The 22,124-nt window shown below is 39.1% G+C and overlaps 1 protein-coding gene across 10 annotated transcripts in view; it reads right to left on the bottom strand.

Annotated features, from left to right (window-relative positions):
- NOX4 (NADPH oxidase 4) overlaps positions 1 to 22,124 on the bottom strand; it is a 118,158-nt gene that overhangs the window by 60,576 nt on the left and 35,458 nt on the right. For all 10 annotated transcript variants that reach the window (XR_014589295.1, XR_014589296.1, XR_014589297.1 and 7 more), the window contains one exon: positions 15,904 to 15,964. Coding sequence is in view for 5 of the 10 variants with exons in the window: in XM_083854728.1 (XP_083710854.1) it covers positions 15,904 to 15,964 (61 nt within the window). In the remaining 5 variants the exon portion in view is untranslated. The remainder of the gene's footprint in view (positions 1 to 15,903; positions 15,965 to 22,124) is intronic.

Below are 22,124 nucleotides of genomic sequence, written 5' to 3'. Positions count from 1 at the left end.
AAAAAATGATGAGTTAATGCTGATGATCAAAAGGTTCCAAAATTATTACATCATCAGCCTTGGAATTCCCTTGAAACATACGTATTTTGCTGATAGAGACAGGCTTTTTGACCAGATTGAACTTCCATGATTCTCAGTGCATTAAGCTTCACGGAGTTTAATTCTATTTTTCACCACCATTTCCTTCCCTCCTGATCAGTCATTTGAAAGACTAATTAGGGTCATTATCTACAGACCTTCTGAAAAACCCTGAAAACTGGTGAAAACCCAGAAAGTTGAAAACTATATATAAACCCTTTGCTGTTTATATTTACAGAAAGGCAAGTGGACTCAATCATTCTCTCTCCCTGAATCCAGTATCAGCAAATCCTTTTCCTGATGGAATTCTAGGTGCTTCCTTGTGTCCTTAAATTGCCCCAACTGCTACCTCAAAATTAGCTTGGACAGATTTATTTCTAACTAGATGTCCCTCATTTACACTATAATCACATCTTGTATGATTTAGGTATATAAAGCCATATATCAGTCAATGAAGAAACTGAGCAAAAGGCAGTTCTTTTCTCAGTAACGTTAAAATGGAAGATGAATGAGGGGAAGGAAAAAGCATCACTTGTTTTGTTTCTAAACAGGCAGGAGAGGATCACATTTAGACTGCATTTTGTACGACTGACCTGACGACATCACTGAGTGACCCAGATTGCTAGCTACACTGCCAGACCTGGGTTTCCCAGACAGCCAGGGAAGAAAAGTGGACAGAACACCAAAGTCAAGCAGTCTTGATGCTCACTACTGAGTTAGAAATCCTTCTGAAAGTTACACAGCAACTCCCTAGTGGAGCTGGGAATTAGGTGACTTCTGGAGTTCAAAATAATCAAGGAACCTTAGTCAAGGAACAAATTTTTGGCTTAGAGATAAATACTTACTATACTTGAAGACTATTTCTGTCATGACAGTAGAGCTCATTTCACAACTCAGCTCTTAAAAAATACAGCAGCAAAACATGGTTTCTAAACAACACAGAATTTCAACTTTAAAAAAATACCTTTATAAATACATGCTCTTAAGGAAATAAAAAGGAAAATCTGAAAAGATTTTGTTATAGCACTGCACTCTACAGTAGCTGCCTTTGGCCATGAAGGGCTGTGCTTTGCTTTTTGAATTCCCCACAAGCAAATGCAGGGAGGCTCAAATACCATTTCCTTCACTAGTGCTGTACTTTCCTCTTTCAAAACAAGCCAGAAGAAATTATTAGGCACCAGTATATCCGTTTAGGCTTTAAGATAATGTAGTGACACTTGTTCTAAAAAGTCCTTATTTCAAAGAAAAAGAAAAAAAAGTATTCAAACTATGCAAAGCAGGGGAGATTCAACTGCTTCTCTCTTTGTAACTTGCAATCTGATACAGAAACTGGAGAAACCCCAACCTTTCAGAAGCTACTTTTAACACTGAAGTGGAGCTACTATCCAGCTGTGCAATTACTGCAACAGTATCCAGCTCTGCACATCTCCAGAGAGTTTGCCTCTAAAAGGCTGAGCAAAGGTACAATTCATCAGGCTCTACTGATTCACACCAAGGTCCCCCTACTCCAAAATCTGGATTTATTTGCAGACACATCTATGGAAGAATGATCAGAGATTAAGACCCTTCTGCTTTCAAGTTTTTCTATGTCAGTGCATCTCCTGAGCCTAAGGTAGTTTGTCTATTAAGAAATTCTTAGACTTCTTTTTAAAGTCCTTGCCCAGTTCCCATGTAAGCCTAACCTATTTCACACTCTTTGACAGGGAGGTCCGTGTGTTTCTCACCTACTACATGAAGACTCATCACCTTATGTTTGATCTGAAATCTCATTTGCTGTATTTGATGGCCAAAATCTCTGTATTGGCAGAAACTGTGTGAACAGTCAGGCTCCACCCACCCACTCTTTCAGCATTATGCATGATTTTGCGGACTGTGGCTATATTCCCCTGAATTATATCTTTTTCAGGCTAAAGAATCCCTGCATAGTCAGTTATCCCATGTTTGGAAGCCTCTCCACGCTTTTGATCACCTTTGCTGTTCCTTCCTGAACCCTGGCCAATGTGATGTCTTAGTGATGAAGACCAGACCTGCACACAGAATTGAAGTCCTGGTAGCACCACAGAAACATCCACCAGTTGCACAATCATGTCCTTGGCTTTATTCTCTACTCCACTCCTAATAATTTTTCTCTTTATTGCTGCTGAGCTGATGTCTTCATGGAAATAGTTATCATGACTCCAAAGTGTTATTCTTGGGCTGCCACAGCCTCATCACTGCCAACCATGTGTATTAGCTTGTCACCAAATATATTAAACTCCAGCACATACCCACATGGATACATCCACTGGTATATTTAGTCAGATCTAAAAATAGGTTTGCAAGTGTTATATACTTTATACATTTGAACAAGCTGGAAGAACTTTTCTTTAAACAGATTAATACGGCAGTCACAAAATAGTGGAATTAATCCTATCCGAAACTGAAATTTTGTACCATAACAAAACCACTACCAGTCTCTGTGAACTCATTCTTGGGTTTTTGCCTATTCATATTTGGTGACAATCTAAACTGTAAGCACGGGATCATTTCACCTCTTACTAATACAGACACAACTGCATCATTACTCTCAAATATGCAAATGAATTACTGTATAATAACTATAGAGAATCATTGAGGGCAGAAGTAATCTTAAGAAATAATCTAGTCCTGCTCTAAGCATGGTTAGAAAGAGCAGGTATCTTATGGCCTTATGGCCATGTTCAGTTGGGTTTTATGTGTCTTCATGGCTGGAACGAGATGATCTTTAAGCTATATCCCTGCCAGCCCAAACCATTCCATGATTCTAGGATATAATCAGCAGGTCTGCTTGTGAAAACAATATGAATAGCAGTATTTTGTGCTTCTCCCATTAATTGACACCTTTGGGTAAAACTGCAAACCCTTGTCTGTCTGACAAGAGGGACACAGCTGGTTAGGGGACAACTGTCTGCACAGCTGATAGCTGTGCGGGGCAAGACACTGCCCTGAAATAAGCTTCAGAGATTAAATACAGGCTTCTCTTAGCTGGGGCAGGGATGGGAGAAGAAGCGGAATGCCAAAGAATAAAGGAGTTTGTGAAAGAGAATGGGAGTTTCCTTGTTAATTCACCCTCACTCACAGCCTTGGAATATAAAGTGGAGATTGCCCAACCCTCATCCCTCCACCAGCAGCCTTGAGCCGAGCTGCTGATCACCCACGCTGCCAATCACCAAGGCTTAGCTGACCTTACAGGGATCATTAGGCATAACTTGGCCTTGCTCACAGGCAGGTTGTGTGAATACTTGGACAGAAGGTGCTCAGTTGTTTCCAGAGGGGAAGCTGCACTGTGTGGATAGTGCACTGGGAGTGAAGGGAGCTGACAGACACCCTGAACAGGAAATGCCTGTCCAGCCAAACACTTGGCTGAACTGAACTGCTGGAGGTAACAAGGGGGCTGCAAGTAAGAAACAAAAGCAAAAACAGAGTACTAAGGGACTTCATTGGTATCTAAAAATCATTTCCTCTGTGTTTACAGCTGCCTGTCTCTTTCAGAGAACACACACAAATTCTTCTCTAAAAGCAACTAGTTACACTGAAGCATTACACAGGATAATATGATCAGAGCTCAGCTGGATCTTATTTCCTATATAAATTTTGCTAGTCCGCTGGGGATGATCCACTGGGAAGAAATGTACATTTTTTTCCAAAGATCTAATCACATCTGAGGCTCCATTTCTTATAACATTTCTCAAATGGCAATATCAAAACCTTAGCAGGAAATCATTTGAATGACTGACAAATGAAATGAGCCTTTAGATACTGTTTTCTCCCCCTTTTATTTTTTTTTTTTTTTTTTTTTTTTTTTTTTTTTTGATAGGTGATAAAATGTAATGTACACAAGTGTATCAGAAAATGTATTCAAAGCATGGTTTAATTTCATCCTGATATGAGCAATTCTGTTATTTATTCTTACATTTGAATTAGACAAGTCATTCTTGAGAACTTAAGCCAGACAACTGCCTGAATATAAACTACTACATACAACCTAGTCTGGGTAGTTTTCATTTATTCTTACGTCATAGTTTCTTACAAATACTTATATTTGTTGACTTAGCACTAGCTCTTGTGTAGACTTTTGTTAAAATATGCTGTGGGATTTTCTATGAGGTTGTCATCTCCATCTTTCAACTATGAATGTTATGAACATAATGAAACATTAAACAGACATGTTTTACATGACAGAAAGTCTGTTATTACACAAGTCAACAGAAAAACTATTCCCAGCCTTGAACAGGAGAGAAAAGCTGAAAAATTTTGCTATGTAATACTAAACTGATAACTATTCTCTAGAATAAAGAACAAGTAGTTTAACATGGTTTGGATCAAACAGTTCCTTATATCACTTTAAGGAAATGACTTGGCACATCTTTATCTGAAAAAGTCATTTTGCCCATTCCTATAAGTATAAATTATCAATAGACACCAGTTACCAGTCACGACCTGGCACATACCAATACATCAATGCACCATCACAAACTCGGCACAGAAATTATAAAACCCTCTTCATGCAGACATGGCACATTCTGGTGCATATGTGCTGGGAAGTATGGGACACTCTTAAAGAAATATTCTTTCTTAACAAATTTTTGGATTAAGGAATTGCTGCTTTTTTTGGAAATTGCAATGAGAAAATTTCATTTGCCATGCTTGCTAATAACGGGGCACAAATAGCATAATTCCCTCAATTCATTAAAAAATGAAAACATCAAACAACAGAAATTATAAAAATGTCTTCCATTAAAAATTTTGCTTTTTTCAAACCAGTCACTGCTAAACTCAAGAGACACTCAGCTGACACAGTGTAAGTGAAATCCTTGAGGGAAAGCCCTGTGCCGTCAGGCTGGCACCAGTCACTTGGCAAAGCACAGCAAAGCACCACAGCTTTGACTCTGAAATGTGCGTGGGTGTCTGTGGCATTTTCCTTGAGGAAATGGCACTTACAGTGTGTTTAATGAAAAAGGGAATATGTTATATTTGTGACAGGAGATAGTTCTTAAAGCTGCTTGTTGCAATGAAGAGCACAAACTGCCCACTGATTTATTTTAATTTCATATAACATGAGGAGGCTTTTTGGAGGCTGTAGGTGTACTTGCTATCACTGACAGTACAGTAAAATCCTCACAGCAGACACTTAAGCAATACCCAAAATAGCCAATAAGCTCTGAAACTCCTCCTCTCCCCAAAATCCCCCTTCAACACTGAAAGAAGTTGCTGTCACCACCACTGAGTGTCCTTTTCTCCAATGCAAATCAGAACACTAATACATTTATTTGGATGCACAGACTTTCCTGGCTCTCTCCCCAGCAGAGAAGCATTCTCTCTTATTATGATCATAGTGTTCACTACAGAATTTTAAGTTTTACTAACTTTTTGTCCTAAATTTTTTCTGATTCCAAGTAAGTCAAAAAGCTAAGCAGTCATCCACTCATTATCACCTTCTATATGCAGAATAGGTTCCCTTCAAATTACTAAGAACACAGTGATGCTTTCTGTAAACCATTGTCCAAATTTTATTATCTGTAGATGGTCAAAGATTTCAAACCATTGTTTATTAAGGATAAGAGAAAAAGGTATTAAAATTTAAAAACCACACCCAAATGCTGCAAGTTTAGGGATATGTGTGGGTATGTATGTATAATAAAATGCAGGACTTCATGCAAGTCATAGTTAAGCTTTCTCACATGTCCAACTCTTTTCCCAGTTTCCCTGCCAGAAACTGCACTCTGCCAAGATGTGAGTGTCTCTCTCCAGGAGAGAGTGAGACCATGGCATATTACAGCAAATATACCCTAAGCTGGGAACCCAGCCAAGAGAAGATAAAGAAAGCTGGAGACATACAAATCCTAAGAGGCAGTTGGGAGAGTATTTACAAGTAATATTTTTGGCTCTCAGACAGTATTCTTGACCATACAAATTGTTTGAGAAACAATAATTTTTTTTTTACTAAAAAGTTAAATGAACTTTTTTTTTTTAAAAAAAAGAGGTGTTATATTTTACATTTTGTTCATTTACTAGGCAATTTTATTGTTCATATTTCTCAAGGAAAAATTGCTTTAAAAAGTAGCCAGGAATGTTATTTAATTCCCTTCTCTTTGCCTTGACTTCACTGCTTCTTTGTCAAACCTGCTGAAGGTAACTGCATGCTTGGGAAGACAACCTGTTTTTTTCCAGCTGTTTCAGCTATCTAATGAAAGATACTACTGCTTCCTACAAAATTTCCCTCTCATGAAACATTATGCCATTATAATGTACTTTGGTTTTATCTGCTACAAATGTTACAAACTATATTAACAAGTTATTATATCCTTTTTGAAACAAGCTCTGACGCTTTGTCCCCATCTCGAGGAAAAAAAGCTTTAAAGAAAGAGAAAGAGGAAGAATAGGAACATGCAAGAGCTGCAGAAATGTGGGTTACAATATCAGTGAAACAAAATACAGATACCAGTGAAACACTGCACCCTGCCCATCAGCTGCTGCGCTACATACCAAAGGGCTACTTACTGCTGTCACAGCACAGTCTACTCCATGTACCACAATGCAATCTCCTTTGCATTTTAGAAAGTGATTTCCAGACTACGAATTCCTCTCCTCACAGCACTTTAGTTAATACTGAGATAACTGAGTCCTTTGTCTCAAAGAAATGCCAGGTTCAGCATGTAGCAGCCACCAGTTCAAGCCTCCCTCAAAATCAGGATCCACTAGTAATTCATTTACTTTGCTGTATCTTAAACTTTATAGTATATTATATTTAAAGCATTTCTGCCTCACTGCCTTTTGTAATTTAAGGATCTGATGAAAGGAAAAAAAATGTGTTTTAATTAATCTAGTGGACTGACAGTCACAAAAGGATGCCTTTATATTAAAACAAGGGTTGCACTGGCAGTCTGCCTCCATTCCCACTAGGAACTTACCTCCATCCCTGTGTTCTGCACTGGGGTATCCAAACTTTGGGGCACAAGACTACACAGTTCAAAGTTGAGTACAGAGCTGCGATTAGCATGTTTTGTGTGTGGTTCATATAAAATGCGTAGCCATAAATATTTTAAACCAAACTCTTCTGTTCATAGCAGATAATCAAAATATCTGTTTGGAGAAGCTGTGGAAACTTGCTGTTGTCCAGTTCTCATGACATGACGCTTTCAGTTCTAAGGTTTGGTTTCATTTGCTTCTTTAAAGGAAGAAGTCAACACTTTGAAACTACCACATACACCTGAATCCTATTTTTGCACTTGATAACTATACAAGTGATTGGAGGCAAATTTTTATTAATATTTATGATTTAAAGGGATCCTTCTCGAGGGGAAGACTGGGGCAAAAGAGAGATGTGTTGCAAGATGCCCCTTAAAAGTTCTTGGTTCACAAACAATTTCCTTACGGTGAAACTCAATTTTTCCAGCTTGTACTTGATGCATCTGAGAAACAATATATATACAAAAGGACAGGACTGAGCAACAGAAGGCGGGGGGGGCATATGAACACAAAGCTGAGTTGCAAGGGACTGTAGGGAACTGATGATAAAATTTGGAGTGTAGGATTTACCTCCTACAAACAAGACCAGCACTGTTTTTAATGCACTTTGGAATGGAAAGCCATTTTGGAACAGCTAACTGCTGTTTCAAGGATGACTGAAATTCAGGGTAAGGACATGCTGCTGGCAAAAAGGTGGAGTAAATATACTTAGAGAAAGAATGAGAAAAAATACTGCACTAAAGGAGATGGGATATCCTAACTAGAACTTTAAAGGTAATATTATGCCAACAAGCAGTTATACAATGCTTGTTGTGAAAATAGAAAACCTCATTTGACCACGTTATTGGATCACAATGACATTTGCAATGCTGTGGGAGTTTTAACCAACCCTTACAGAATTAACTGCTGAATGGAGCACAAATTCTGATTGAGTGATGACCCCTCCCTCCCTTCCAATCCAAGCACCAGCAAAAATAAGCAGACAGGTAGAAGAGACCAAGGAATAAAGTGCAACACAGGGTAATGTGACAGGCCAACCACCACCATTACTGGTGTTCTGTTAGGAAAGATGTGACAGGAAAAGCTTACAAATATGATTGCCTGGCAAGAAATACTGAAAATATAAAACCTGTGAGTGAAAAAGAAATGAGAGCCAGCTTTGAGATGTAGGCATGGCAGGCAGGAAGACAGTGATTAGCTAGAAGACGGGTGGAGTGATAACAAACAACGGGACACTAAGGGATCCAAGGGTGCAGCCCCTCTCCACCCTGCCAAGGTATCAGGGAAAAGATAGGTAAGAAAATAGTCTTTAGAGTTTAGGATATAAAATTATATGGTAATATAGTAGTTCTCATAGACTGCATGCAAAGTCTGTACGTTTTGTATTTCGCGCCGGTTGGTCACTGTAAATTAGAATATTCAACACAAAAAGAGATATAATGTATTGTAACAAGGTCCTCGCTCTCTTACCTCTCTTACCTGGCCCACTTCTCTTACCTTACCTCGCTCACCTCCCTCACCCCTGCCACCTCACTTACCTCTTTTACTTCTTACTCCGTCTTTCTCCCTCTCTCTTTGGGGCTTCCCTTCAGCCAAGGCTGCTGGCTGAAAGGCCCTTTTTACCCATGACCCTTGCAATAAAACCACACACTCTCTCAAGAGTGTCTCAGGTCTGCAGAGTTCTCTCTCCCTGCCATCCACGGATGTTCCAACAGTGTTCTTCATGCAAAAGAGAACCACACTTTAAATCACACCAGAGCCCAAACCAACAAGACTGCCATTGAAAAGCAGCCCCACTTCTGTATTTCAAGGGAAAGCTGGAAGTGGAGAAGGTGCAAATATAAATACAAAGTCTCAGAACTCAGATTTAATAGAACAGATAACCAAATAGAAGGTTCCAAGGTGCCATGTTCATTTTTTGTACATATTGCACACCAATGGGCAACAAATAAAATGTGCACACGCTGCTCTTGCACTGAAATGAGGAAAAAAGCAAAAAAGAGAATGGAAAAAACTAAAAACATGGGAAAAAAACCTACTAATTTATGTAATCACCACAAAGTTGAGCTTCATTTTCACAAAGAGCATAAGAAGAGCCCATGAAAGGTTGAAGCTGAAAATTCTGCAGAACATTACAACCCCCAGGTTGTAATATATCTTCTGTATAGAAATTATTCTGAGAAACTATCAAGCATCATGAAGGAGTTGGGAGTATGTAAAGATAACTGTTCCTTCTGATCATAAAATTTATAAATATCTACAGTTCCTACACAAGTTTTTCCAAATTTTATGTTCTAAAGCTGAAATAGATTTTTCCTTATTAACTACAGCAATTTTTGCAATCTGTTAGAAAAGGATCCCAAAATGAACTTTCAAATCTACTTTCAAGATATTTTAACCAACAATTTTTAGTTAAAATGTAGTAACTCAAATTTCCAAATCTGAAATGTGTCTGGTTTTTTTTTCTTCTGTCCCCAAGGGAGAAGTAACAATAAACTGGGAACAAAGCTAGACATTTGGCAAGGATTCTTCAGCAGAACTGGGATGGCATCTGAGAGAATCTATTGCCCCAGGGAAGTGCAGATATGCATGAAGAGCTGGTATTTTGATGTGAACTCTCATATTTCTCTAGAAACCATGCTCACACAAAGGAACCTGAAAATCCAGCCAAACTTTGTATATTCAGTGCTTGAAGCAGCTGTGGACCTCTGCACAAAAACGATGCAAGAACAAGTCTTCCGTAGGCAGACATTAACAGAAAAATGGTGAAACACAGGCAGCTCCAGAACAGCAACTTTGCCTTCTTAAACAGGCAAATGCAGCTCACAGTGATTACAAAACCAGAAATATGCCTGGAAGTCCACTCAAATACATGTCCTAGAGCTTTTCTCTCCTGTAATTCTATTTTCAAAGTGGAGAGCTTTTTTGCTTTTTTCACTACATTCATTCCGATTCTATCAGCTGCTACATGCTAATGTGCTCCACAGGCTTCACTCCTGTAACTCCTAACAGTGCTGAAAATGTCTGAGGTGTGACAAGAAATCCTGCAACATTGTGTTCTTGTAACTGCAACTTCAGCAACATCCACACAAAATGCAAAATGTATCAAAGAATAAAAATAAATTTACATCACTGAGTCAGACCATTTTCTGTAATCATTACATGATTAAAAAGTGCCTGGGATATGCAAAAATGTGGGAGTTTACAAATAACAGGATGCATCAAGAAAGGACTTCTGTGTAGGAGAAAAATTCCTTCAATGTAGCTTTCTCACCCTAACATCTTTTTCCCCTCTAGACGTAAAACTCATTAACTGCTCAAATTGGATTTGACTCAAGTTACACTGTTTTTGGTACTAAGTCAGCTGGAGTTCAACTAATGTAAAACAATCCAGGTCTGGGGCCAAAAATTCAGATGTGTTCACCTTCAGCATTAGTTCTTTAACCAGAGGAAAAGGGCTTTCAACTCCTTTTAGTCAGTAAACTACATCTGTTCTTCTTTTTCTTCAGTCTCTTAATCCTGCCTTATATTGAGCTTTTTTCAGGAATAAATAAAATAAATAATGAATATTAATGGCAATGAGGAATAAAATTAATATTCTTTACAGTACAGTATGGCTCATTATAGTGTTCAGGAATATTAACTTCCCAGTAATGTAAGTGTATAATTTTATTACTAATGTCAAATTATATTAAAAGGAAACACAATTAAACCTTTTTTGTACTCAATTCTGCTTTCTTCCTCAGAAGTGTAAGTAAAATTTCCTGACAATGCAAAAATTGTTAGTCATAAAGTCTATCAGTGGAAAATAACACCTATCTCATCTCTGTCCTGTTCTTCCAAAACCACACACAGATTTTGCTGGAACAACTGACAGCACCACGTCATTAACACCTTTACACCCTGCCAGGAATCTCATGGAATAACTAAACACAAAAAAATGTTACTATGGAATGGAAAAGACCCAAATCAAACAGAGCTTGAGGTAATAGCAAAAGAGTTGACCAAATGTTCATCACCAGTAAGTAGATATTTTTAAAGAAACTCAGTAGCAGTTACAGTGAACCTGGCACAACCCTCTCACTTCCTGTGGACAGATTTTGTAGTCTTATTATTCCTTCTTGTCATCTTCTGTTCCACACATACCTCCAGTCAGAATCAAGATCCACTAACAATACAGTAGATACTGACTGAGTGATCCACTACTTCACTACATCTAAAACTCAGGGTTACTGAACAAAAAAAATTGCCTTTTTGCTACATCCTACACTTGATGAGAAGTTCCAGGAAAGTGCATGAATGTACAGCCTTGGGATGCTTCAGGCATCCCCTAAATCAGGAGATGCAAGAGCTTAACATGGTCATGTAGATACTCCTAACAAACTCTCCCCCAATAGAATGTTCAGATCATTCTTCCTTCAGAGGAACTAAAAAGGTATGTAATTTTCTTCTTCTGGTCAATGTGAGAAAAATCCTTAGTCAGGCTCCACAATCCCAAATGACTGCCTTCCTTTTTTGGTCTTTTTTTTTTTTTTTTCTTTCTTCCTGTTTAAAAACAAGCAATTTGGGAGTGTGTGCTGTTTGCTGTCTCAGGTCTTACTCCATAGGGAATTAAACAAGATCCATGCTTTCATACATTTGCCATGCTCTGGAAAATTGTTGTTTGTAACTGAAAAACGGTTTGTCTCATTTTCCCTCCTGAATCTTCCTGCTCCAAAGCTTGACCTTCCAGAAAAAGGACTGCGACAGTATGTGACAAAAATTCCCATCATGCCATGTCAGGATTCCAAATAAGGTCACTTGCACCTGAATGACCCAGTGACCAGGCATAACCTCATCACTAGCAAAACAAATGAAGCAAAGATATATATTTTCTGATGAGATCTAGAGTTTATTAGGGTGAAGCACATCAACCAGTACTCCACAATCTGTCTGTTCTGGCTCTACCTCCTGCTGCCATGACATTTCGTAACCTATAGGACAGAACCCTCAAATTCAATGGGTGGAACCCAAGTAGTCTTATGGCATCCCCACAATAAAAATCCTGCTGCTCAGGATGAGCCTGGAAAATGTCTCTGGGAACATACACGACTACACAGCAGGATGGTGTCACTACTAGATAAAAATTATACAAATTACTGTAGAGCACAGAACACCATCAGTGTTCTAAACACGGTGCCACATCAATTTGTTCCAGCAACACACTGCAACATAACTGCAATATTTCATTGCCTTAAGGCATGCAGTTCACCTCAACACCTCTGAGTGCTGTGTATTTGTTTTCTACAAAAACATGCTGCACAGCTTTTGAAGCCTGTTATTTCTGCATCATCAATATCACTTTCTGTCTCACACCCTGAAATTTGTCTAGTGAATGAGACACATTGTCTTGATACACTGCCACGTCTTTTTTCACTGCTGTCAAGTTGTTGGATGTGAGGCATGGCCCATGGCCTCTCTTTTTCCCTCCAGAGGTGCCAGATGAAATGTCAGTTTTAAAACTAAACAAGCAGTAGTACTTGAGGCAACAGCAAGGACAGAAGAGACATAAGGCTGATAGATTACAACACTGAGGACAAACTAGACAGTAAGTGGGACAAAAAAAACCTTTCAAAAATCATGTTGTAAATACTAAGCCAACAATTACTTCAAAGCTAAAGGAAAAATAGGTGAGCGCAGGTATCAAGAGAAGCAGAATAAAGCAGGTATTTAGAGGGGATGGCCAGTAACAAGGTCAGCTTACTAGCTCTATGCATCTCACAGCTCTGACCCGTGCATGAGCCACTGCAGGACCCTGAGTGTTACTGCAGGCTTTAAACACCCACCAGCTCAGCTTGAGGAAGCCACAGAGGACAGGCTGACTCAGCTCTGCACCACGGGGCTAAGCCACCTTGCACATGTGCAATCAGCACAGACCAGCCACTGTAAACACATCCTAACTTGGGCACCCAAGTCCTGACAGCACAACTAAGCCATGTTCCACAGCCACAGGTTTCACAGTGCCATGGAATGTTTTGTTAATACAATAGGTGCTGACTTGAGCAGTCACACATCAGCACAAGGACAGCAATTGCATAATCACAAACCCATTTTTAGGAAGGTTTATGATAGCTGTTTCCCTGCTCACAATACCCATGGCATATGGCAAAAGATGGAGGGAAAAATCAATTTAGAAACATTTACATGAGAAAAATCATAACCAGCTGCCAATTAACTAAACTACCTAACTCTGAGGCAGTGAGATGGATTTAGATATAGATCCATAGATATATATACACTCTTTACAATGAATGAGAAAGGCATGCTTGGGCCCTGGCTTGTCTTATCCTAAAACCAGACGTATAAACAGGTCAGAGGTTTACAAAGGGAGCTGTGGGAATTATTTCAGGTAAAAAAAATGTGCTCCAAAGGCATCCAAAGGCACATTACAGCAATACCAGTGCCTGTGTGCCTGTTTTGTGTGATGAACGTGAAAATTAAGCACTACATAATTATTAATACCACCACAACACAGGTGAGAAATAGGAGATCTCAGATTTGTATTGGAAAAGGGATGTGGGTGCTTATATAATGGAAAGCAAATTTGTACTTTTATCCAAATCTGCTTCTGAGGGGGGCAGATTTTCAGCTGTTCCAAGCTCAGTAGCTTCTTCTGCTCTTACCTACTTTTTCTGTCCTACATTTTTCATTATTCAAATAGTTGATTTTAAAAAGCAAATAGCAGTACTGGTAGAAAATCTACTAAGTATTGGACCTTATACAATATATTATTTCTAGAATACCTGACTTTTCCAAAAGCTGCTTTTTCAGCTTATTTTATTTGAAATCTAAAATTATTTACACTGAGATATGGGCAATAAATGACTTCCCATCCACAGCAACTTCTCATCAGAAGTTGAAAATACTATTACCCCTTCTCTCTTGACATGCAGATACTTTCCCAACCTACAACACAAGATATTCTATTACATTTTCAAAATATCAGTCAGAGACATTGTTAAGAGACTTGACCAGAAACAACTTGCAGAATTGGTTTCCAGCAATCTGTACTCCCTCTCCTGTCCTTACAGCTAGTGACAGGAAATGTTCCTTCACTGCATCTCCCAGGTGCAGGCAGCAGAAACCAAAGCTATCCAGAGGAGAAAAGCCTCAATTAATCAGTTCTTCTCTGCATTACATGGCATATCTGCACCTCTCTTGCATCCTTTTAATTTTGGCTTGCAATTGAGTTCTCTGAAATAAATTTTCAAGTCTCTTTGGTGTCAGGTATAAACTGTCAGGAATGGGAGATGGCAATACAAAAGAGAATTTTAATAAATAGGATAAAGGCTGAGAGAATAGGTCATGAAAAGAGCACAAATGACAGCATGTCTCATAAAAACTTCTCCAGTCTAATATCCTGTCTGCAGAAGCAGCCTTTAGAGCATGCTTAAGAAAGATAATAAGGAACGTGGCAAATGTAATAATCCTTCCTCAAACAGTCAGCAGACTAGAGACTATTAATTGTCATAGGGCTTAAGGGAATGAGTAAGAACAGGGCTCCATGGTACTGATGCAGTATAAAGGGCTGGGTAAACCATCTGCTTCTCAACAGCACACTTGACACTGGGAGAGAGATCTTTATTTAGCAAAACTATCACAATAGTCTCTGTGATGTGACAGTGTCCTGAATATCACACAGTGCAACCTAAACAGACCTTCCTTTCAGTAGAGACTATAGATACTGACTTCAGAAAATAATACATAAATGCTAAAAGAGAGAAATTCACAGAGGTAATCAGAAAACTGTAAAGATGCCACTTATTTTGGAAAAATCATTTAGCTAGTACTTCTCCATCCCACTTTTCCAAATAGACTACTGTCATCTCTCATGTAGGAATGATGTTTAATAATAAAAGAGCCATCGTTTGGAGGCTAATCTACCCCTGTCTGACCAACACTTCAAGCAAGAAGAGAAAATCAGGGGGATTACAGCACACATGTGCATATGGCACTGCCCTCCCAACCTTTGCCTACTGAAGTCTTGCAGAGGCAAGTATGTAGCCAGACTAGAAAGTTCAACAAATATGCACAGACTTACTATCTCTGCATTGGTCTAATCCCTTTTAGGGCGACAATCTCATTTGACTCAATTCCACAAACACACAAGCTGATACAAATTAACATGGAGAACATTTCTTCATAAGAAATGAACCAGAGCCTGCTGTGTATCTGTCTTCCTTACAAGGAAATGCTATGCTGAGCAAGAACAAAGTCAGACACTAAGGAATAAGGACAACTATCACTTGAGTATACAGCTGTCACAGGGAACACCAAATTGCCCTACTCCTCTGCAGGGAATCCTGGCTTACATCCCTGGTCTGGAGGACATTCAAAGAGCAATGGAAGAGCATGGAAGAACATGAAAGCAAACCTGTAATCTCAGTGTACCACAGGCGTTAATTAACCTGGCTGCCATCCAAACTGTTGGCATGAAAATCTGCTTATCTGGGAGCTGCACATTTCAGCATTTCTGCAGACACTACTATGTACAGAGGCACTGCACTGCACAGGGGTAGCAGACTACCCAAAAACAAGAAAAAGAGGCAGAAATGGAGGAATGCTGAAAATTATTACAGTGCAATCAGAAGATCAGTTAGCAGTTGGAAAAACATGTTATTTGAGGAAATGGTACATCTGAATAAAGCAGGGATTGCATCAAGAATGTAATAAAAACAACTTTGGGAAAACAAGCATGAGAATACACCAGAGTCAAGGAACAATTGTGCTGAAGCCAGAAAGTGAGAACAGTTCAAGTAAAGGTATTTGTCTCTGAAAAGGAATTGTTTTTCTACATACCTGTCCAGTCTCCTACTACTTTTAGGTGGACCCCAAACGTTGCTTTGGTATCTGTAGGGCACTAAAAATATTAAATATATTAAGAACTACTTCTGAGTAACAAAAAAAAAAACAAAATGCATTCAAAGTACAGTTGTTAAGACAGAACCTGGCATGAATAGGTCATTCCTAAACAGCCACACCAGCAGCTGTACCCTTAAAGAAGCAAGTCTATCATCAACACAGCTGAGGAAGCCAAGCATTCCTAGTCAGACTTAACCCTTTCTTCTGGCCACAGAGGGGTCTGGATGTTTGCTTGGGGGTGTGATTTGGAACAGCCACTTCACTTCACTAAGCAGTACTCAGCAGTGATACCAACAATAGAATGGAAATACTCCTCTACTACTGACACATCATTCAAAATCAGGAACAGTAACATCATTCTTAAGGCATTTAAGAGACTTTTGATTCTTGAATGCCAAGGCCCACATTTTTAAGCTGACCATTTTCATACAACTGATGCTTTCTTCTAAATCAAAACTGAGATTTTGCTGCACTTCACAAGAGCTTACAGCTTACAAAGGAAAAGCACCAGATTCCATGGTATATCATAAAAATTCCATTGCAGCTACCATCCTCTCATTCTACACAAATGTCCTCACTTCAGGGCTATTGATTGTGACTATCTACACAGGAATGTTATAACTTACAATCTTATCCACACTATGGTATTTAAAAATCTCCAGTAAAGGACTAAGGACTCCCCCCACTTTCATTCCTTGGTAGCTAGAGGGACATTTCAAATGCACTGCCTGCACAGCTTTTGCAGGTACATCTCTGTTCTGGGCAGTGTGAAACCACTGAGTTCAGGGCTGAGAGTCAGTTCCTGTCAGCTCTGTATTTAGCAGACACAGGTAAAAGGTTAGCATTATCTACATCTTGGAAAACCTAAACGGGGAATACAAAGTCTCAGCTCACCACTCCATTTTCTTGAGGGAGAAGAGCACTCCTTTTACAACTATTGATTACTAGATAGACTTATACATAAATCCTTATTATTGTCCAAGTTTTCTGATAAAAATGAGGTACAAAAACCCAGAGTCCCAATTATTTCAGCAGGTCTTAGCTTTCAAAGAAAAACAGCATTGAGGGAGGAATGCAGACAAACTTCACTCAATGAGGCCAGTGTTTGCTGTGCTTTTCAACAAAAACATCAAAACTAATTCTCCATATAAAACCAAGTAAGCAGCCTCTCAGTGGGAAGTTGTATACTGGCAGCAAAAAGGTCTATTCTGGAGGCTTCTGTAGGGTTTTTCACTCTGGGCGGCCCCAGGGCTCTCTGTGTTTCACAGGAGGTTTACTGATTTTCTAAGTCCAACTATCCACAGCCCCAGCTCAGCACATCTTCTACAAAATTGTTTGTTATTCCCTGCTTCCACGAAGTTAATGGTAGAATACTCCTTGTCTCCCATCAGAATAAGTTCAAACCTGTTATACTTTACATCACCCTTATGACTAACTCTTTTCTGCACTCTCCTGAAAAATTATACAATAAAAGTGAGATTTATTTATCTTTAGAGTTTAGGAAAAGTATTTTGAGACTTATAACTAACTATGAGACATCCTTACAGAGTTCTGGAAAAATCTCCTTGTGCTGCTAAATCTTACCAGAAGAAACATGCCCATCTGGGCTACATGGAGTGAATTTCCCCCAGTTTAAAAGAGAGAAAGAATGTAGGTGATCCAGCAAAGGATCACCAAAACAGTGAGAGCACTGGATAACCTGACACTCAAAGAGGGGTCAATAAGTGAATGTGCTTGCATAATCCATAGAAAAGAATCCTTGGGGAGATGCCTGTGTACCAATAATTAAAAAAACAGCTATAGAGAAGATGAAGATGCTCTCTCTCTTCAGCACCATGCATGGCAACAAGACAACAGAGCAGGAGTACAAATTGTTTCAGGGAAAATTTCATCTGGATATAAGAAAAGTGTTCTGCATCACGGAATAGGTAGCCAGGGAAATGGTACAATTTCTCCTGCTAATTCAGCTTCACATGACCCTAAATAACCTCATCCACAGCCCTTGCACCAGAAGGTCAAACCAGATGATCTCCACAGGCCTCTTCTGACTTTCAGGCTTTCCTATATGCCTCTAATTTTAACTTTGAAATTTGTATTTACAGTTTTTTACTGCACAGGACACTTATTTCACCTCTTTCATCTCTGTAAACACAATTAAGACTCTAAACAGTGGCTTTTCCCAGACTGTTGGAGAATATATTCCAGCAGCTTAAGAAATATTCAGAGACAATTTTTCAGAAGTTTAATCATGGAAGTGGGTAAATTTTCCTGTGTTATTAACAGACCACTGGGAATGTGTAATGAAGTGCAATGAAAATATTCTCTTACATATTTAACCTTCACAAAATCACAGAATTATATGATAGCTGAGACTTGAATGCACCTGTGGAGATTGGCTACTTCAATCCCCTTGTGAGAGCAGGGTCTGCAAGAGCAGATGGTCCAGGAGAGCATCCCATTGTGCTTTGAATGTCTCCAAGGATGGAGACTCCACAGCATGTCTGGGCAACCTATGCCACCCTCAGAGAAAAAGCGGGGTTTCTCTTAGGTCCAGATGAAACCTCCTGTGTATCAGTTTGTGTTGTCCTGCCACTGAGTGCCTCTGAAGAGACTAGTTCCATTTTCCTCACTGGTCCCTCAGTTCAGCCTTCTCAGCCTCTTCTCATACTCAGAGATGCTCCAGTTCCTTACTCATCCTCATGACTCTTTGTGCTTCAATACATCCATGCCTCTCTTGCATTGGGAAGCCCAGAACCGGGCATAGAGCTCCAGATATATTGCTGATTGGAGAAGGGTCACCTCTCTCCATCTGCTGGCAACACCCTGCCTAGTATAGCTCAGGAAGCTGCTGGCTTTCTCTGCTGCAAGGGCACATTGCATGTGGGTTCATGGCCAACTTGGTGTTCTCACCAGGACTCCCTGACCACTCTCTGCTGAGCTCCCTTCCAGCAGACTATTCCCATCACATAAAAGTACCCGTGGTTATTGCCTTGGCTAAATAAATGAAGGCATACCAAAGCCACCTCAGAAATGCATCATGCCCTCTCTGAGGCTGTGAATAAAACCAACTAAAATTATTTTGAAACTGTGTTTTGGCAAAAAACATTTCAATTTCCCCCATGCTGCTTTTAACCTGGGAGCCTTAAGAAACAATCCACTGTACTATGTTAAGGGGCACACACAGCCCCCTACTCTTCCTGTCCAGTGGAAAATTATAAAGATTAGTCAATCTTAAAATAGCAAAAAATACTTTATCTTAGGTCCTTTTCCTTCAATCAACCTTGTTTTCCAAAAAGGGAAATCACTAACTTAAAGTCTGTAATGAGAAGGGAAAGTAGACAACATTAAACTAAAGGTTACAAGTACTTTTCAGTAATTCTTTCCACATTTTGAACTTGTTTGCTGCACTCATTAGATGAAAATGCTATGATACACAAATAAACTGTTGTAGACCCTGTAATTACATGAAATAATGTTCATCTTATTCTAACCTCAAGTGATCTATACCTTTAACAAGTGAAAGATTTTACAGGTATGAATGTCTACAATCATCAGGTTATCTGCCAGCATTTGGCCCTTCTCCAAAAACAACTGGAAGCCAAAGGAATTCTGTTAAATTTAATAGAGCTCTGCAGATTTATACCCTCAGAGAAACCAAACTATGTTCCTATCATTAAGATGGAAGACTTTCCCCAGTTCACAATGCCTATTTTTGTATATATATTCACGCTCAACAAAATTATAGTATTTACTATGTAGACAAAATTTAGAGCAGGTTGTTCTACATCTTGATAAAAAAAAAAAACTTTCCACATTTTTTCCTTTTTTTCTTCAAGCTAACTTGGAATACAAAGGCAAGTTATCACACAAGGATTGTGAAACAATCCCTGGAGAGCTTTATGCTTACAAACCACTAAATTAATTACATTCACTAGTAGCCAAAGCTCTACTATCTATCTGCATGCCAAGATAAACTGAATAATTTAACTAATTTATTATACACTACTAGATTAATATATACTTGAAATACATTTTATTTAACAATTTTATATTGTGATCATGGTTCTCTGTTGTCCTTTGCCTTGCTTTTATATGAATGCAAAGTGAGCAAACTAATTACTGTTAGATCATGGCAGTTCCACTTTATACCCACCATATAACATCCCCAAGTTGCACCACCAGAGATTTAGATGGGGTATTAGAAAAAATTTCTTCACCAAAACAGTGTTCAAGCATTGGAACAGACTGTCTGAGGAAGTGGTGGAGTCCCTGGAAATGTTTTCAAAGACATGCAGATATGGTGCTTAGGGGCATGGGTGAGTGGTGGACACGGCAGTGCTGGGTTAACAATCTTTTCTAACCTGTGCAATTCTGCAATTCTATACCAGAAAATAAATCTGCTCAAGAGAATGAGCAATGGAGAAATCTGTGCATGAGAATCCAGCACAAAGATTGAAAACTATGTTATGAACATCTGTGCTTTGTAGCTTAGAGTATCCTGAACATTTAACATCACTGTTTATCTACTCCCAGTCAAAAATCCTGTCCAGAACAAGAAATGAGACAAACCTTATTGAAGTTCTTTTAATGTTATTTTAAAACACTCTTAAGGTATTGGGGTGCAGGGAATGGGATGAGACAACAGCAAACTAACAAGAAAATAGAAAATTAATTCCTAAATGTTTCCAGTTTTCTGTGCACCTCTACCACAAGAACTGTGAAGCCTCTTTAGAGAGGTGTTAAGTTTTGATTACTGACAATCACAGAAATGCTAATGCATGCACCAGGATAACACTGAGGAATATCTGTTATCAGAAGAAAGGAGATTAAAGTTAAAAACCCCTAGTGGCTCTGCAAATAAGGCTCCTTTACAAGCTCCGGTGGAGATATTGCTCTCAAGTAAACTGCACCACAGCAAACATCACCTTCAGCATTTGGTGCTGCAGTAGGTGGCCTGAATGGTGACCAAAATTACAAAGATCTGTGCTACAGCTAGAAGAACAAAGTGTCTGATTGGGGGAATTAAAAAGCTCATTGCTGGATTTGTTTACATAAAAGGAAACTCCTTCAAAGAAGTCTTTCACTTTGAGGAAAAAGCCACAATATGATCCTAATACATATTTGCAGAGATTCTGGCAGGGACTGCAAACAGTGCAGAGACTCTGCTTCCATGCTCCTGCCTGCCAGCTGCTCCTGCAGCTGCACTGCAAACCTGTATTCATCAGTCCATCCTTGCTCCAGACTCCATGAACCCTTACCCAGACCAAGAGAAACACATTAGAGACTTGGTATGTTTGGAAAACAGGCAGAAGTGAGGGGAAAAAAAGAAGAACTAAAGACAACCAATGTAATTTTCCTCCTGTAAAAAGGAAAAAAATTAAAAAGAGAAAAAAGAAATAAAAATATTTCAACTTTGTCAACTGACAAGAAGATAGGAACCTTGGAAGCTCAGTAAGCTGCAGTTTGTCTGGTTTCATACAGAACTGATACAAACATTCCTAAAATGATTCATTCTGACATTAGAAAATGGAGAGGAGTGATGACAAACACAGGCATGCTATATAAAGGTAGCCAAAAAATAGTAGCTAGACTTCAGTCTGACTCATAGGAGCTGAACTCTGTAACACTGGGCTATCCCTGTTTTAACTAATTATTCCCGTAAGAAGAAAATTTCAGAAGGAACAAAAAAGTTACTACATGGAGTTATTGTTTTAAATACATTTCTGCCTCAAAGGCTTAGAGATTTTTCTAAAATGTCTCTATTTGTTTCTGTTTCATGTTATTTTACAGATTAGATTTTGTTTTAAAGCTCTTTCCGTTAGAGACTTAGCCTTACAGCTATCCTAATTGAACTGGCAGACATCATAACATCTTGAACGTGGGGAAATCCTAACCATGGAGTATGATTTATGTATCAGGGGTAGCAGGATGATAAAGGCAAGACCACCATGCCTCAAATACCCATGGCTTCAGCCAGAGCCCTTCCATAGTAGAGCCAACTCCCAGCAAGCAGCTGCAGTAATATATCCCAAAGACGTTTCACTTTCCATTGCCATATACTCCTTGCTGTACAACTTCAGACACCTGCAGTCTAGCTAGTGGAAAAAACACACCATAACACAGCAGGATGCATCACTGGGCAGCTGCAGTTCCAAGAA

Source organism: Zosterops lateralis, assembly GCF_965231275.1.
Source record: "Zosterops lateralis genome assembly, chromosome: 2".
Lineage (NCBI taxonomy): Eukaryota > Metazoa > Chordata > Aves > Passeriformes > Zosteropidae > Zosterops > Zosterops lateralis.
This window is presented reverse-complemented; position numbering and strand designations above follow the sequence as displayed.